We start from the raw sequence: 18,126 nt of genomic DNA, 5'->3' as shown, positions 1-18,126 counted from the left end.
AAGGCAAATAGAACGGCGCAGTGGGGAACTGGATGGGATCGCGAGCGGCGCCAACTTTTATTTCAGGAGCCAGCGGCGGCTGAACCCCTGCCTCGATCGATGCCTTCCCCACTTGGACCTGGACCATTCGTGTTGGCTTCCTTGGCACCTTGGGTAGCCACCGGGCCTGGCTTCGTATGGTGATGGCTTTTGCCGGGGCCCTTTCCCGACTTGCTACTAGCCCGCAAGGAGCGAGGCGATCATGCACCCCGCATGCATACCCCAGACGCCCAAACCGAACCAAGAGCATGTGGCAAGGCTCAAGCCAATGACAGTCGCTATCCAGGCTCTGTTGTGACAGCTCATGAACAATCATCACATTGACAACAAGGGTACAGGGTGCCCGGCCGAGGATCTCCAGGTCGCATGTGATTTGTACGGAAAGGATCGGTACTTGATTCACCAGACTTTCATTTCAACAAAGGACACTCACTAGGCTACCGTAGAAACTCGAAAAATTGAGCCTCTTGGCAAAGTGGAACCGGGCCAATTTCCCCGCCCGCTATGCCCTCTCGGGTCAAGCCTCGTGAGGCTCTTCATGAATCGGATATCAGAGTCATCCCTTCATGAAGGGATCAAAATTCACTCTTTTTCATGGAATGAAGCATTCTGATATATCTTCAGAGAGTCATCATGGTCCTCGAACAGCGCGAGCCCAATTTACAAGTGACGCCGAGGCGTAAGCGTGGTCCAAAGCCCAAGCCAATTTCTGAGCGCAAATCACAGCCATTCGCCCCACTGCAAAGGAAGGAAGAAACACACTCTCCCGCCAAGCAGGTCCGGGTTCTTCAGTTTCTCATTAACCACCGCATTTATGACCCAAAAGCGAATACTAGGGGTTCAAGGCGGGTTCAAGTTATTGATGGATATCGTCAACCGTATATTTCTGAGGCGGCAACGTGGTTCAAGGTCAAGGAAAAGACCGTTCGCGGTTGGTGGAAGCGGCGAGACAAGATCCTCGGTATCATCGCCTCAGATCCCTCGTGGAGACCCTTCTGGCCGAAGCTTGAAGAAGAGCTATTCAGACAGTTCGTTCAGCGGCGATCAGAGAAGAAAATCATTATAGTCTCTTGGTTCCGGTCTATAGCCAAATCCCTCTTCAAAGAGGTCTATCTAGAACATAAGCAGCTATTCGCATTCTCTAATGGATGGTTCTTGAACTTTAAGAAGCGGCACCGTATCGTGAAGCGGCGAGTCACCAACCAAGCCCAGAAGACCCCGGCAGAGTACCGTCGCATTGTTAATAGTTTCCTTCGCTTCGTCTTACGCAACTCTCAAAGGAGGGCATCACTAGTCCTTATGGACCCTCCCAAATACCCCTACCAGCTAGGGGAAAAGATCCCTGATCTTCTCGACTCCCTAAAACGCCGGTTTTATAATAACTATATCCTCAACGTTGATGAAACACCAATTCCTTTTGAATACCTTGATGGATTAACCTACGCCCTCGAGGGTGATAAGACTGTCTCCGGGAAGACCGACAGAAGCGGCTGGAGCAAGAGAAAAGCGACTCTTCTACTGTCTATCTTCGCTGATGGACTGGGCCGTCTCAAACCAAAGCTCATATTCGAGGGCGCTGAACCACCGAAGGGGAAGATTATGCAGCGAGAAGGTCATCTATATCATCCGGGGGTTACCGTAGAGTTCAACCCGACGGCCTACAATAACGAGAAGTTATTCCTGAAGTGGCTGAACGAGGAGGTTATCCCCTGCAAGAGAGAACACAGGGAATTTATGCTCGTTATGGATGTAGCGAGTTTTCATAAGACTGACGACGTGAACGCGTTACTGAAGGAGTCGAAGATCCTGCCGGCGATGATACCCCCGGGCTGTACGAGCCTTCTTCAACCGCTTGACGTATCTATCAACAAGGTCTTCAAAGCGTGGTTACAGCAGTATGCCGATGAGTGGATCATAGAGAGAGAGAATGACCCGGATCGCAATTCCAAGCAGTGGACCCCTACTGAGAAGCGAGTCATGACAACCCACATCGTCGGCCGGGCTTGGGAGCGACTTCTAGAGCGACCTGAGTTGATTCAGAAGTCCTTTTCCACCTGTGGAATTGGCTTACGGCCTGATAGAAGTGAAGAAGAAAGGATCAGCATCAAAGACATGAAGAAAGAAGAGATTGACTTCAGCAACTGGGAAATAGCTTCAAATCCGGAAGAAGGAGAGGATCAACACCAAGAAATAGCTTCTACATTTGATGATGAACAACTAGGCCTCCCAGAAGATGACCTTATTGAGTCTCTGACCTCTCTTTCTACAGAAGAGTTGGCACGGATAGCTGTGGAGAAAGGAGTCACGGTCAACTTCACAAGGTCAGATGTCAGGGAAGAACTAATAAATCGGCTTGTGGACTTTAGTACCTCCTTTTAGGGCGAAATTACTATGGAGGAAGAAGTCACTTTGTCATTGGGGACCCCATCCTCGATCCAATAGAACGCAATTCCTTCTTGCCACTCCCTCTCGACCCCTAGCCTGAAGTCCCACTTCTTCCATCGCCGACGCCGGCTCTCAACCTTACATAACACCACCTTTCCTGCTTCCAAGATATCGTCAAAGCCTCGCCGACTTAACTCTCTTAACCAAGCGTAGTGGATGCCTTCATTTGTAAGGGAAATGCCGGTTTTTATACCTGGGCTGGAGGGATCTCTGTACGTGAGGCGGCAAGTCTGTCCGACTTCAAAGCAGGCCGCGTTGGCGAAATCATCCGTCACATCTGCCAATATTGATTATGCAATCTGACCAATGAGAGGCCACATACAGATGATATCAATGAAGCCGGCCGGGTTGAGAGTCATATTAGAAGCGTGTTTTTGAGGGCCTCGTGAGGAGCTGTTGTGAGGGTATTTTGAGAAGCTATGATCAGAGGGATTGAGGTCGGATGATGATAGACACACTATTCCTAATCAGGAAAGGTGGGCGGGGAAATTGGCCCGGTTCCACTTTGCCAAGAGGCTCAATTTTTCGAGTTTCTACGGTAGTGATGGACAGGCCACAACGCTCAGCAATCCACTCAAGGCACTGGTATGGACCGAGGAAAAGATAGACTAGAACTACCGCAAGATCTCGCGAAATTCGAACAAAACTAAGTGCAACTAATGCAAGTTAATGCAGGCTAATGCAAGCCAGCTAGCCATGCTATCGAATCAGCTTACAGTAATTGATGAGTCAGATCTTTTAGAAATAACCGGAAAGAAGTTAGCCAATTAGATTAAGAGGTAAGGCGGCTAAGAGTGGAAATATAAGGACGCCACTTTGTTCGAATTTCGCGAGATCTTGCGGTATGTACAAGAATTCAAACGTGGCAAAAGCCATACAAGAAGCATGCTCCCAGTGACGGGGCAAGTTATTGAAATTGCAGGGGCGTCACGATATGCAGACCTTCGCACTACCTCTCCACCGCTTAAAAGTTGAACTCGCCGTGGCTGTTTGCGATAATTTGGTAGCTCTCACTCCTGAAGTCGTCGTTGATCAGCTTAGACTTGTCGGCCTCAAAGTTGAGCAACTTGGCGGTCTGATCCCACTGCGGCCAGTTGGGATATTTGCCCTCCACTCCTTTGTTGGGGTTCAGATTGTGTACAAAGTTGACGTAGTAAGTCCGGATGCTTCTTGCCGCGTAGTTGTCCTTGATGCCGTAGAAGACTTGCAACAAGTCTGAGCCGTGAAAGGTGCCAAGGATGGGGGTGCCGTGGTCGTAAGACGCCATGTACGACCAGGATGGAACACCGGGGTTAGCAACCTTGGCGGCATTGAGGAAACCCCGCCGGCTGAGGGTGAAGATGATGTCTCCGAAGATGGCGGCGCGACGCTTGAAGCCAGGGAATATCTCATTCAAGAGCCCAGTCCGGAACGGACTTCCGTCGGTGACGGCTGCGAGGCCAGTACCATATGTTGCGATGAGGTTGTCCAGAGTGGAGTCCTTGATGTTTTGAAAGGGCAGCTCCTTCATAAAGGACTTGAGCTTGGCCGTGGTGGTTAGATTAGACTGAAACAGCGCGAACAGAGTGCCTTCGTCCTCCTGCACGCCGTTGATCATGGGCACCGCGGCGTAACTGCCCTCAGCGATCAGAACATCGGGGCTCTTGGGGAGGACTTTGCCGTCGGGGCGAGGAACATATGACAGGGCAATCGAGTGGTACGAGAGGAGGCTGGGCACAGGAGTAACAGCGTTGAGGAAGTCGCTATAGGGAAGCTCGCGGAGACAGTTGAGCGTGTCGGCTTCGCCGGCGCATCCGGCATGTCTAACAACTTGGTCATATACCGCCTGACCCTTGGGGGAGTCCATCGGATCGGCCGGCAGAACGCTTCCAGAGTTCATGATAGCCCCGCGAAACAAGGGTTTGCCTAGCCCCGGGTAAAGAAAAAAGGTCAGCAGTTTCTTCTTTTACAGCTGGACATATATCAATGGGATTGTGCTCACCCTTATACTTGTTGTCACCCCCGTAGAGGACCATCTGGTCAGCAACCGAGAGAGCGCCGGCCGACTCCCCCCAAATGGTGACTTTGTCGGGGTCACCCCCAAAGGCCGCGATATTATCCGCAACCCACTCTAGGCCCATTCGCTGGTCAAGCAGACCCAAGTTGGAAGCGCCGTCCTCGAGGACCTCCTTTCCAGGCATGAAGCCGAACCCGTTAACCCTGTAGTTGACAGCAACGAATATGAAAGGCTCGTTGATATTGACGCCGTGGCTGACCAGACTGCTTCCATCATACATAGATGACCATCCGAGCTTGGAGTTAACAGAGTTAGTGCCACCGTTGCGCTTCCAGGGCAAAAACAATATCATTTTGATTTTCTCACCTAGAATGCGCCTCCAAAGATCCAGAATAGGACAGGTAGGCCAGCGTCGGCCTTGGCTCCCTCCGGGCGAGCCACGGTGACGGAGAGGCAATCCTCGGTCTGGCCTGTGACCCTCTGAACAAATGGTAGATTGGCAACGTTGCCGAGCGTCTCGAGGAGGAAGTTGGTGCTTTCGGTGGACGATACCATCTGGGGACACGCCGCGGCGGCACCCGTCGCATCATAAGACCCAAATGATTCGTCCAGCCTCACCGGTGGCCTCAACCGCAGTTGTCCAGTAGGAGCCTTTGCATACGGGATACCGCCGAAGCTCTCGACTTTGTCCTTGACAATGCCGATGACCTTGCCCAGGTCTAGCTCAACAGTCACCTGCTTGTCAGCGCGGGTCTGGACATCGCTCCTGTCATCTTTCGCGGCTGCTACGGTTCGCATGCCCAAGAGGCAAAGAGTGATAAAGTGAGCGCGCATAGTTGCTTCGAAGGAGTTCAATGAGGAGGGAAGGTGGGGCAATTGAAGGTGATTCTTGGCTTGGCCGTTGAACCGGGCATCTTGGTTCCTACTTATCTATCGTGAGCAACTGAACTGAGAGTTACGAAGGTACATACAAACAGACTAGCTGCCAGTTTATCTCCACGGCCTGAATACCACCCTCTCGGCTTCGGCTATGCAACCGATTCCAGGCATATGTTGGAGTCAACCCCGGGGTACCCCGGTCGTGCAAACCTGCAACGATTCGAAAGAGAGGGTCATGCGTGAAGATCGGCCCGCGGAATCACCGTGTGACTAGAAGATCCCGCGGCCCCACTCGAGCGGCTGCTGGCTCGGCATGTTTGATGCTTGGTTGCTCGTCAGCTGTGGCTAATACATCCTGGAGTGCAGTACGTACCTGATCCTAGTTTAGAACCCCCGGGTGAGTCCTCCGTGGCGCATAGGGCCTGTTGGTTCGGTATGAAGTTGATGAAATTTGGGCTTGGCTGCCGGAGGTAAGGTAGATCAACCAGGGGCGACCCGCGGTACCGCGGTAATCGATTCTCGTATCTTCGTTCCGATATCCCCGGTCTCGCGCTCACCTTTTCTCGTGTCAGGGGTGGTTGTTGCTGAGCTATGTGCATAGCCCGGCATTTATACATTTGTCCCAGCTTTTTAAAGTCCAGGAGAGTTCGGTAAAAGTTCGTCCTAGTTCGCATGGTGTTTGATCTCTAGCACGACGTAAGAGCCACCTGGCAGTCCCAAATTCGCAATGCCATTAGCCCTGCGCTCTAGTGCTTCGGCGCTGTGCACATGGCTTTTAATTGCCAGTCTAGGACTCTTATCAGGATGCATGGCCGATCTATTTCCTTCATCGGCAATTGCAAGCATCCCTGACTGTGCAGCAAGTCTTTTCTTTCTCTCCCTTCAACTCCGACCAAGTGCTTGCTTTTCACTAATATAGGGCCATAGGCTTCATGCACCGCAGTCCCAGGCTTTTCAGCGTGCCAATCCGCGGCTAAGAGGTGCCTTTGCAGCGACTCGATCTCACGGATTAAGTTCACGGATTGTGCCAGGGGAAACTGCAACATCACCAATTATTTTTGTCTGTCCTCTTAGTTTCTCGGCCATCCCGCGTCTCTAATTATTTTTTACCAGTTACCAAGAATTGGACCATGGCCATTTGCGATGATCCTGTTCGCAGCCGATCCTACGAATACAACACATTGACTATCACTCTGGGCGTCATTTCCAGCCTGTGTGCCGCTCAGAGACTGGTTCTGAAGTCAATCTGGAAAATAGGATTCGGATTCGACGACTATTGCATGCTTGCTGCAGCCATCTGCAATATCCCAATCCTAATCATCAAGATCCACGGCGTTAGCGATAATGGGTTGGGTAGAGATACCTGGACCCTCGAGCCTGCCTCCGTTAGCCGCTTCGGTCTGTTTTTCTTTACTTTGATTGTCCTCTACTTCGCTCAGGTTGCGCTTCTGAAGCTGGCCATTCTGTTCTTTTATCTCTCTATCTTCCCCACTCCAATCATTCGCGAACTTCTTTGGGGCACTGTTATTTTCAATTCCTTATACGGGGCTACGTTCGTGCTTGTAGCAATCTTTCAGTGCCAACCAGTGCACTACTTCTGGACGAGATGGTCTGGTACATATACTGGCCGATGCCTCGATAGCAATGCTATTACCTGGTCAAACGCGGCAATTAGCATCCTACTTGATATCTGGATGTTAGCAATCCCTTTGTCACGGCTGGGGGCTCTCCAGATGAACTGGAAAAAGAAGGTCGGGGTTGGGATGATGTTTTGTGTTGGAGCCTTGTATGCCCCCTGAGACCTTTCAATGAGTCGCCGGTTCTGACAGTCTCCATTAGCGTCACGATCATCAGCATGCTGCGGCTCCGGTCCGCAATCCTATTTCGGACAGAAACGGAGAACCCGACTTGGGAGTTCGTTGAGATTTCTAAATGGTCAACCATTGAAACCAATGTTGGCATCATGTGTGTCTGCATGCCGTCAATTCGTGTTTTCATGGTTCGATTCTCTCCCAAGTTATTCGAAACCTCCCATAAGGGTCTTAGACTGTATAAACGCAAGCTGACGGGAGATGAAAGAGGAAGAGCCGGTACGGCGGGGATGAGGGGCACGCAGGACGTTGCGTCGTTTCCCAGACAGTGCGGGTCCAAAGACATACTCTGTCAGACAACGTTTGCAATTGAAACGACTGATAACGACGAGGTTGAACTAGTGCCGATGAGAGTGTTGAGCTGAGTATATATGTATATATATAGGCCCGAGTTAAGGTCCTAGAAAATGTTTCTTCCAATACAGTTCATAGAAATTTAATTACTTAAATTTATAGAAGATGGCATAGTAGCTCAGACTATGTATCTCAACTAATAGTTTGCCTCGCTCGCGTCTTATTTCACACTTGCAAGTTTCCCCTGACTTACTAGAAATGGTGTGATCGTTGCTGGTTTCTCACACGTTTCTATAAACTCTCTATCCGCAGACGACTACAAGATAACTCCCGCTCCAGGTTATGACCACTGGCGATATTGGTTCCAGAATACAGGGCGAAGAACCAAGGTTGCTCCGAAATTAATGCGAGGCGGATCCATCAAAATAACTCCTCCGGAATATAGCTCCCTTGAGTAAAGCTCTAAAGATTCGATTACCTTTCAAGCAGCTTTCTTTAGAATTCCCGAAGCTATCATAGACGAAAAGAGTCCATTCAGGGCATCCCAGAAATCCCTATATTTCTGTAACATTCCAACTACTCGCGAGCCCAGGTGTTATAACTTACTGCGCGTCCGTACCGACATGAGATCCTCTGCTACCACACTTCCAGGGGAGCAGATTTGCTGCAGTTCTATGATAGCTTCTTTGAGGGAGACGAAATGTTCTGTGATTTCCTTTGGATCGTTTTCGAGCTCATTTCTCAATCTTTGGCATTCGTTCTGGTCGCTATGACAGGGACGATCTTCTGGCCCAGTTAACCCATCAAGGGCCGGGCTTCAACTATAATAAAGAACACATTGCTATGACAGGGACGAGTGCCTGCCAATGGTTCTATTGTAACTTTTCCATTTTCAAGACAAACAATAAGCTCTGTGCTACATCCAGTGGGTTAATAACCAGAGTGATAAAAGGTGAAGCTTCTTCTAGGTGTGTTTGACTCCCTTCCTACCAGCTAAGCCGCGAGCATGTCAACTCGCTCGGATAGAGTCATGGCAGACGAGACAATGGCTTTAGCAACCAGGCCATTCTTGATTTTAGAAAGCGTCCCCTCAACGGCGCTGGTGTATTAGGTCGCTCCGGGAGAAATATCTACCGACAACATGCTCGCTCTCTGTGGTTTGTGTGCGTGTACTGACCCGACAATGTCGCTAAGGTCACGGAAAACCTTGCCATCCCTGCCTTGAATGGTGATCCTATCGGTCGCAATTGTGATTTGATGTCGGGGAACCATTAGGCTAAGCAAAAGCCATTCTCCTAAAGTGTATAGTATTTCTTGCACACAGGAAGCATAGTTGAATCCGACATGCCCGAAGATCTTGAATACAGGGTTGATTTACTTGCAACAAAATCTCGTGCGACCTGATCAAGTGTTGACCGCACTGGTATTTGCTATTCATGGCCCTCATTCCGGGGCATCACCGATCTTCCAGCGGAGTCGATAATCAGCGAACACTGACAGCAAAGGGAAATGTGCTGGCACTGACTGCGTTCGTAGGTGTAGTACTCTTGACCCTGATGGGAGGCCAAAATACCAACAAACAACTCAACACGCTTGGCGACATCTGGAGATCTAGAAAGGTTTCGGTGACAATGGGTGCACAGAGATTGCGGCAAGGCCGCCTCGGAAAGCCACGAGGTATCGGCACTGACTAATACGTCATCCTTGATATCCCATTGAGATTTCAGATTCGGGCAGCTCATCCAAAGACTGCTGTAGATGCCGGACTCCCTCCTGAGCAAATCCGGAAGAAGGGATCAACTCCGCGCCCATACCTAGCCACTACGCGGCTTAACCAGTAAATATACCGGGCACGCAAGCCATAGAAGTCTTGTCGCCAGCACGGATGCTTAAAGTCAAGCCAACGACTCACTTAGCGTCAGCAACTCTGCCGTCGGATCGGGTACCCAGCTGCCCGGATTTGTATTGAATGCTATTTTGACAGGAAATTGACTCCGGCGCGACTGCGAGATGTAGACTCGATCCGAGACATTGGTATCCTTCCGAAGATGCGTGCTGTGATTTTCAACTTGGCCGGTCGAGAAGACTGATGAGGCAGGTAATGCGAAGGAGGTAAAGTAAACATAGGACTCCCGCTCATCTTGACCGGCGGATCAACAAGATACCCTATTCCTAGTTACAGATTGCCAGCACGCCTCAGTGAATGGCAATCAGGCTGAACGTACAAGCGGTATAAATAGACATACTAGGGCCTTGCCAATCAAGCAAGTAGGAGACACGGTTTGGCCTCATACTGGACCACTGTTCCCCGCTATCGATCCTTCACCCCTCTTCTCTTACCTACGATTGGGCGTGATACAGCCTATATCTCGAGCCGAGCCGTGCGAGTCAATAATGGTCCTCGTCGATCGTGAGCCCCAGCCTCGAAACATCGGAGTGTCAGCGTCACCTAGAACAATAAATCTACTGCCGAGTCTTGTACATCATTTCCCTTGCTGCGAGCTTTCAAGCGCTGCGTCTGACCACTCGCCTCGTATTATCTAGGCTTGGAGTCCTCGCCTCTCATCCTGCAATTAATTGTGCATGCAACTTCTTTTTGACAGACCCAACGAGCAGAGAAGGGCCTGATGGGACAACAAGCCTCTCTCATGTTATCCCTTGGCCAATCCTAGAGGATCAGAGCAGACCGCCCATCAAGTGGCGGGCTGTCTGAAGCGGCATTTATTGTATGTTAACGTCCTGCAAACATGTATTGTAGGTAGTTACCTAGCACCTCTTTTGTTCCTCACTTAGTCTCTGTCCTCCTCGGAACACTTTCTTGAGTGATCAAGGGTCGTCAGCATGTTGTCTCAGCTACCCTCCCTATTCTCCATCACTTCGTTAATTGTGAGCCTCGTCTTATTTGGCCAGGTCGAATGCACCACCAACAAAGATTCCAAAGTCACCGATATCTTCTTAGTAAAAGCCGGCGAAGCTGGAGGTGGATGTGATGGATTCCCAATGGAACAGTGGTTTCAAGACGCAAAGCTCCTAACCGGCCGCGCATTAGAAGCCCTGTACCTTGCGATGGGCCTCAAAAAGCCCGAGGAGATCAAGGTCAAGATTAGCAAACAGGAGGCCCAAGAGCTCGTCTTGGTCTTTTTCAACATCAACCCGGGAGACGACACAACAGATGTTGAAAGTAGGTTTTTCCCATACAACTGCGCTGTGGAGCTTTTGCTAGCCGACAAATACAGACGTCATCAATGAGCTGGATCTCTTTCTGGTCGAGGTTGGCCGCCCAGGTCACGATCCATGGCCAGAAATGTCAAGCCGCGCATCTACTGCAACAGTGACTGGCTCGAACGTGGGTAAACCCCAGCTTATTCTTGTCGTTTCTCAGACTCAACACGTTGATACAGTGAAATAGTGGGATTCAATCGTCCTCGACAAGGACGGAAATGAAGACGAGGCCGGGACGACCGTCAAGGACTACTTCCTCAAGCAGTATACCGAGAAGCGACTGGGTCGTGTCAGTATGTGGCCCCCTTGTGATGAAGTCTCTTTGCATCTCTTTGAAGCCTAACTCATTTCTCAGCCCCGTTTTGGGCGCCGGAATTCGGAGATTATCTTCTCGATGAGCAGAGCACCAACTACTGCTCGCGGCAGGGTGCCGCGTCGACCACCCAAGACCAGATGTCGGTGCAAACCGTCACCCTCTGCGCGAGGTCCACCAGGTGGACGGCCTCGGAGCTGCAGACTTTAGCAGAGGTTGCAGCCGTGACAGATGAGGGAGAGTCCATTGCTAAGCGTCAGAGTCACTCCCTCCACCTATTCCACGAGGCATTCCACGTTGCTCTTGGGAATGAAGATACGCCCGATCACACATGTACCGTAACCCATAATCCTTCTTTTCAAGTCATGGTTAATCTTGCTCCAGACGCCCTGAAGGTCATGCTCGCGGATAAGGACCACCCGTCTCGTATGTTTGGAGGTAATAGTGTGGAGAAACGGGAGTACTTGCAGGTGAAGGAAGCTGCTCACAATCCCGAGTCGTGGACCTTCTTTGCGCTGGACGTTCATCTTACGCATGGAAATCCGGACTTTTCCTTTACTAGCACGATCTCAAAGAAGAGAGAGAGCTGATCGGCCAGTGATGCTTCAGCGTCAAGATGGTTGGGAGCAACTGAATTCGAGGATCCTGGTTGGTTGGAGGAGTTGTGTTTCTTATCGTCCTTCACATGCAATGGCTGTATTAGCATCATATTGATGATTTGATTGTTTCTTGTTACTCTCACGCACATCTTCAATTGCCACAATGAACGGTCGTCAAGCAAGTAAGATTCAATGCATCCTACCAAACCATAGGTTAGGGTCGTAGATGCATTGCCTATCAAATACGGAAAGGGTGCAAACCAAGGTCATTCGCTATTCCATGGGGTTGCTACGACCCAAATCTGTCAGTGCCTGAGGCATCTAACGATGCCATCCATCATATATAGCTCCTCTCGCCCGCCCTCCCAGTTCCACCATGTCATCTCATCTCTCACGACTCGGTCACCACACACCAAAATGTGCAGCCCGATTTCTACATGGACCACATTTGAATTCCCCGCCTCCGAATCTCTTGACAATTCCACCTTTGGACCCCTCATCACAAGAAAGAGAAACTATCGCTGCTTCTATCACGGTCGCATCGCAGAGTCGACGGGAGAATGCGTACTGATGGTAGTCTGGCATACATCTAAAGCTTATGACGCTTTCAAACGGTCGGTTGAGTACCATGAATTAGTTGCCAACTTGACAAAAGGCAACCAAGCAGGTGAACCAACCACGCATATCATCAATTTCCAGACCAGCATGTTTTGGAAGAATATGGGAGCACCGAGGAACGAAGTCCGAACCGTCTACTTTCCCGCATCTACGTCACCAGAGACCAGGCAAGAAGTGACTCGCGTCAAAGGCCTGGTTTCTTCCGTTCACTGGGGTATCGATGGGAGTATGGATTACATGTATCACCACCAAGGGACCCCGGACTATGGTTGGGTAGAGGGGACTCAGCTCTACAAGGGGAAAGAGTCAATGGCTTGTGTATGGGTGAATCACTGGAAAAGTGAAGAGGCCGAGGCGAAGTTCAAGACTACAGAGAGAAGGCGGCTGGAGAGCGGGGGACCTGACCCGCCGCCGTTAGCGTTGGAGGATTTTGAGCAGAGGTTGAAGGGCCTGGGAGCGATTGGGTGGCAAGACTATCATGTTACATTTCAAAGGGTATTTGGATCAGGACATATGATGTCTGAGGATTAAGAGGCTGCCATGGATGTTCTTGATTCTCTTTAGACGTTCATCCATATCGAGCTCTAGTAATCCGCTCTATGGGGTACTATTCTTGTTTAACAGACATAACGAAATGTCTTTCTCTTCTCCCCGTCGGTCAAGTCATCCATACTCTCCTCCATAGTGAGGTCAATAGCATAATCCTCTCCAAACTCCTTATCTCGCCTCTTGTTCTCCCACTTCACTCCGCAATAGTAGACTGCCATCAAGGCCACAGCACTGGTTTCAAAGCCCAAGATACTGTTGTATCCGCTCGCGTATCCTGGGGCCTCGCTGGCTCGGAAAGTCTGAGGGGCGAGAATGTTAGCCACACAGTAGGCGAGGAAGACCATAGCATTGACCGTGATCTTCTTCGTGTGGCCGCTGGTGTTGGCCATGGGTAGACTGAGCGCGACAGCATAAGGGCCCCAGAAGAAGTAGAAGAAGTAGTGCGCTGTGATTAGGCCGCCCTGATTGGAGTCAGGCAACTTCTGAATGACAATGCTACAGACGAGAGGAATAATGCAGCAAAACGCAGCACAAATGCTCCGCGTATCCTTGATGTAGCGTGGCGGGAGGGCGGCCAAGATGGAAGCAAGGGCCTGTATGACACCCGTGGGCATGCCAAGAAGCACCGTGTTCAGACGGCTGAAGCCAAAGCCAGAAACTATTTGGGCCGAGAAGGTGTTGAGGCCGCCATTGGACACGTTCATACACAGGAAGAAGAGGCAGATGACCCACGACTTCCAGTCGATGAGGGCCTCCTTGACCTGGTACCATTTGAAAACCTGCACGTGGTGCCGTTAGCTTATCTAGAGTGCGAATCTGGGTGAAAAGATGATTTCAAGACTCACGTTATTCTGGATGCCAGTATTGTCGTCCTTCTTGCGGTTCACCGCAATAAAGGCTTCCTTCTTGGAGAGGAACCGACCCTCGACAGGCTGATCAGGGAAGAAAAGCCAAACCAACCATGCGAAGATGCAGCTAACGGAGCCCAGAACAATGAAGAGAAGCCTCCAAGAAGCGATGGCCAGCCTACTGTTGCCGATACCGTATGAGATGAGCCCTACGTGGCTATTAAGAAATGTCCGGATACATCAGTCAGGAGCTAGAATAAGACAAGCGAGACCACGAAGGGGATAAATACCAACCAGCGCTTTCTTCTCGTTTGCAATGAGAACCAGTATACATACTAATAACTGCCGCCGCTCACTTTGCGACCCGAGCAAGAGTCTCTCTCCATACCCTAGGCCTGATCCCAGTTGCTTTGCCGCCTCCATCCAACTCAAACTCAAAGTCGTCAATGCCAATGCCGCCGTACTTGAGAGCATCCACGCCGCCCCATGACATGCAAAGATCAACCCAGGGATCGACGATGCCCAGTATAGGCACCTCCTTCTCATTTTCATAAACTCCTCTGAATCTGATCTTACTGTTTCCTTCTAGCCCCGAGGGGTAGAGCCGCAGCCCGCCGGGTCCCATACCGAGAGCCGTCTCGAACGTCTTCAGAACGTCGACTTTGCCTCTGGTCCAACTCCGGACTGACAGGCCTGGGAGGTCCCTATCGACTCCAACCTCCAATTTTGCGCTTGCGCTCTTGTACGAGCCTGCGAATCTTCTTTTGGCCTCTTCCCTTGCGGCCTCCTCGACTGCAGGGAGCAGCGTATCGGTCATGAGACTGGGAAGAACAGGCCACATGTCAAGCCCCGAAGATTCGCTGGCAAGCAGAATGACAAAGCCAAAGTCGTGATCGGGCGAAAGAACAAAAAAGGCACTATAGAGTCCTAACATGCCGTTTTTCGTGTAGAGGTCGACGACGCGAGTCTTGTTGGACTTGGGAGAGGTGGGCAGCAGTACTCGTCGGATCTCCCACGGCATTCCGATGGACATTTGCAGCTCCGAGGTATGCGAGAGAGGTTTGAGCCAGGCCCGAGTCTCGTTGGCAGGGAGGATGGACGAGCGAAGGATGGATTGTCCAAGGATTGTCAGGTCGGCTGCCGTCGAAAACATGCCACCGTAACTTCCAAAGGGGGTTAGAGACCATGCCGTACAAGAATTGGATCGAGAAAGGGCAACACTTACGGGCTTGCGCCGGCCAGAGTCAGATCCCACCACGAGGTGGTCTCGTTGCCGGGAATGACGGCATTGCTCTTGTTCTTTGGCGCCTCCAAGGATGTGCGGTCTAGCCCCAGCGGCTCAAGCAGTGATGAATGGAAAGATTGTTCAAATGTCTTATTTGTCATGGCCTCTAGGGCATATCCCAAGATCTGGAACGCTAAGTTGGAATAGATGGGCGTGTTGGAGGTCGATGTCAACGCCAAGGCATTTTTGCTGGCGATGCCTTGGAAGAATTCTAAAGCATCATAAGTTAGACATGTTCCGGCAAGAAGGTTGGGCCTCTCTATTAACCTTTTCGGGTACAAGCCTTGTGGCCAACAGAGAGATCGCAACTTGGTAGATCTTGGACCTTGAGAGCCGGCAAACCGAATTCCTCAGGATTCGCGCCTGAAGCCTTCACCAAGAGACCAAAGTCGAAAAGTCCAACTTGTGAGAGTGTTAGTTAGTTCTTATGAAAAAGGCAGCTACTGGGGACTTACAGTTTCGTTCTATTCCTGACATATGGCTAGCAAGTTGGCCGATAGTCATCTCATTCCATCGTGGGCTCTGAACCGGGTCGTCTCGATGATTCACGGCCCTGGCCAGTTCGGGAACCCATCTAGTGATAGGATCGTTGAGCCGTTCCATGCCAACTTCGGCCAACAGCGCGTAGACAGTGATGAGTTTCGAGACGCTCCCGATACGGAACACAGTGTTTTCATCCAGAGTCCCCGACGTCAACGAGCCAGATGTGCTTGGCGGAGCGTACCCATAGCTGAATATTTTGTCTGCCCCCGAAAAGGCCTGGACGTACAAGGTGGTGTCAGTTCCTTCTTTGACAACCTCGTTCAACTCGTTTTTCAGTCTTGCAACTGCAGTCTTTATGGCTGCGGACTTTGCCAGGCCTTTTGGAACGGGAGGAAAGACAGGACCAAGGAGCGGGCATGTTGGGTTGGTCTGGCCGAGCGTGCCGCCCGCCAGAGCCAGTAGGGCCAGTGTTACGGTACTCAGAAGCATGTTGTGATGGGAAAGAGTGGATGAAAGAGTGGGAAGAAAGTAGATGATGAGTCCGAAACTGGAGGGAATCACCATCGACTTTTATAGAGGATCAAGTCCCATTCTGGCAGAGCTTGGTTCGCAAGACCCAAGTGAACATGGCGAACCAGAGCCGTTGAAGGTGTAGGGAATGCTGTGATTGGTAGGGTCGCAAAGCTGTAGTTAGCACAGCCGCCCCTAGTAGGCTTCAAGGCTGAACGAATGATCTCCGAAGATTCATCTTGGGTTAGGGTTACTAGGATATGTGTAGAGACGGGGAACCAATCAGCTTCTCCTAGCGTCTACGGGGGCTTATGATTGGTCGGGTCGTACAATGAATGACGCACGCCGCCTCACGGCCCTAACTACAGTAAGCACCACCTCCAAGACAAATCTCGGGGGAGGCCAAGGACGGAGACAATTTTTCTACAACAGTTGCCATGGCCAAAAAGAATGCCCATGCTGGCACAGAACGCAAGAGACGAGCTCCTCACAAAAAGGTCCGGACTGGGTGTGTGACCTGCAAGTACGTTCTTCCACGAAGGCTCATTAGAGAAGCTTCTGACCGCCGCATCAAGGATCCGAAGAGTACGTTGCGATGAAGGGAAGCCCGAGTGTCACCGCTGTCTCTCGACTGGGCGCAAATGCGATGGCTACGCACGCGCTTCTGGGTCGACCAAGAGAGACACGGCAGGCTCGCACCCAGCTGCCGACTCTAGACTTGTCCTGCCGCCAAAGAATCTTGAAGAGATAAGAAGCTATCGTTTCTTCATGGAAGTCACCGCTCCAGCTATTGCCACCACCTTTGACTCCGAGTTTTGGCGGTTGGAGCTCCCGAGGATCTGCCAATCCGACCCAGCCATCTGGCACGCTGCCGTGAGCTTCGGGTGCGTCCATGAGAGCTACCTGTCTCCATCACTGGATCAACACGCCAAGAGCACCTTTGCTGTGCAGCAGTTTAATGCCTCTGTCAAATGTCTAACGGCCCCAACCTATACTGACAGATGGAGAGCCCTCGTCGTCAGCGCAATCTTTACGTGCGTCTGCCATTTTGAGGGACTTCAAGACCAGGCTCGCATCCATCTCAGAGCTGGCTACAAGCTGCTCCAAGAAATTCAGCAGGAAGAAGACGCCCGATGGAATCGGAAGAGTCGACGGAGTTCGTCATCCGAGTCAGCAGCAAGTATCAGCCCGATATCACTGTCATCCATTAGCTCCATTCTCACGGGCTTCCATATCTCAGATCAGGCACTCAGTCGGGGAGGCATCTCAGACATGCCGATGCTGATATCAAGACATGATAGCTTCACTGAGTGGCGGACGTACACGGCACCGTCCAAGACGTCATACCTTACAGTCGAGAACCTGACGCGGGCTAGTCGGGCATCCGAGTCGTTGTTGAATGGGCTCGTGTTCTTCATGCAGAGGCACGCTAACCAGATCAAGGACATTTTCCTTGGTACTGGAGATGTTGGTTTGATGGAGTCAATTGCCTTAAAACAAGAGCCTGAGATTCGTTGCTTTGCTGAGATCTCCCGTGCCATCCAGTCATTCCAGAATGAAGTGGATGTCAGAGAAGCTGAGGCATCGGACTATCTCGCAGACTCCTGGGTCAACAGAACCCTGCTTACTTTGAAGCTATACCAGGGAACCAGCCGCTTCATCCTCTTGAAAGACCCAGACGAACCTGACCTGGTAAAGAGACATGCGGGGTTGCCTGCGGCCGGTATGAGACTTGTCGAACTGGCAGAGGAGATCCTCAACCTCGGCGGAGAGAGTCACGACAAGCCTCTGGTACCGAGTCCTCCAACGTCTACCCCTCTATTCATCCTCGCCCACTCTGGGCTCACACAGGAGATCCGGCGACGTGCGATTGAGCTCCTCAAGCGGCCAAAAATGGCTGGCATGTGGGACACTGTCCTGTCTGCGAGGATTGGAGAAGCCATTATGGAAAGGGAGAAGTCGGCCGCATACGAGGACCAGTTGAGAAGGGTGGAAGAGGGGACTCTGGCGCTAGAGATGATGGAGAGGGATGTCGACTCACCGGTAGAGCCTTTGCATCGCATTTTCAACATGACCTTGGTCATGGAGGGCAGGAGGAGAGCCAGGCTATCGTTGAGGACTTGGCAGGACTGGATACGGGGACAAGCCGGCGAGCAGAGAGTGATAGAATGGTAA

At 51.1% G+C, this 18,126-nt stretch overlaps 4 protein-coding genes across 4 annotated transcripts; 2 read left to right on the top strand and 2 right to left on the bottom strand.

Moving 5' to 3' along the window:
* Positions 1–3,448: 3,448 nt before the first annotated feature.
* On the bottom strand, positions 3,449–5,314 carry LRP88_02100 (uncharacterized protein; the record flags this gene model as incomplete). The annotated part of the gene is made up of 3 exons (XM_083238771.1): positions 3,449–4,389; positions 4,466–4,808; positions 4,880–5,314. The coding sequence occupies 3 exons, from the start codon at positions 5,312–5,314 to the stop codon at positions 3,449–3,451; spliced, it is 1,719 nt and encodes a 572-aa protein (XP_083105366.1).
* A 5,276-nt stretch (positions 5,315–10,590) lies between these two features.
* On the top strand, positions 10,591–11,649 carry LRP88_02099 (uncharacterized protein; the record flags this gene model as incomplete). Its single annotated transcript, XM_083238770.1, has 4 exons — positions 10,591–10,705; positions 10,761–10,870; positions 10,934–11,039; positions 11,102–11,649. The coding sequence occupies 4 exons, from the start codon at positions 10,591–10,593 to the stop codon at positions 11,647–11,649; spliced, it is 879 nt and encodes a 292-aa protein (XP_083105365.1).
* A 1,244-nt stretch (positions 11,650–12,893) lies between these two features.
* Positions 12,894–15,930, bottom strand: LRP88_02098 (beta-lactamase/transpeptidase-like protein; the record flags this gene model as incomplete). Its single annotated transcript, XM_083238769.1, has 6 exons — positions 12,894–13,604; positions 13,671–13,757; positions 14,062–14,836; positions 14,899–15,169; positions 15,226–15,360; positions 15,414–15,930. 6 exons carry the CDS (start codon positions 15,928–15,930, stop codon positions 12,894–12,896), a joined length of 2,496 nt encoding a protein of 831 aa, XP_083105364.1.
* Positions 15,931–16,719: 789 nt separating this feature from the next.
* Positions 16,720–18,126, top strand: LRP88_02097 (C6 zinc finger domain-containing protein; the record flags this gene model as incomplete). Its single annotated transcript, XM_083238768.1, has 1 exon — positions 16,720–18,126. The coding sequence occupies one exon, from the start codon at positions 16,720–16,722 to the stop codon at positions 18,124–18,126; it is 1,407 nt and encodes a 468-aa protein (XP_083105363.1).

The sequence above is a fragment of the Fusarium phalaenopsidis genome (genome assembly GCF_050370095.1).
Source record: "Fusarium phalaenopsidis strain FUZ10S chromosome Unknown contig_32284, whole genome shotgun sequence".
Classification (NCBI taxonomy): Eukaryota; Fungi; Ascomycota; class Sordariomycetes; order Hypocreales; family Nectriaceae; genus Fusarium; species Fusarium phalaenopsidis.
Note: the sequence above shows the minus strand (reverse complement) of the source record. Positions and strands in the feature narration are given on the sequence as shown.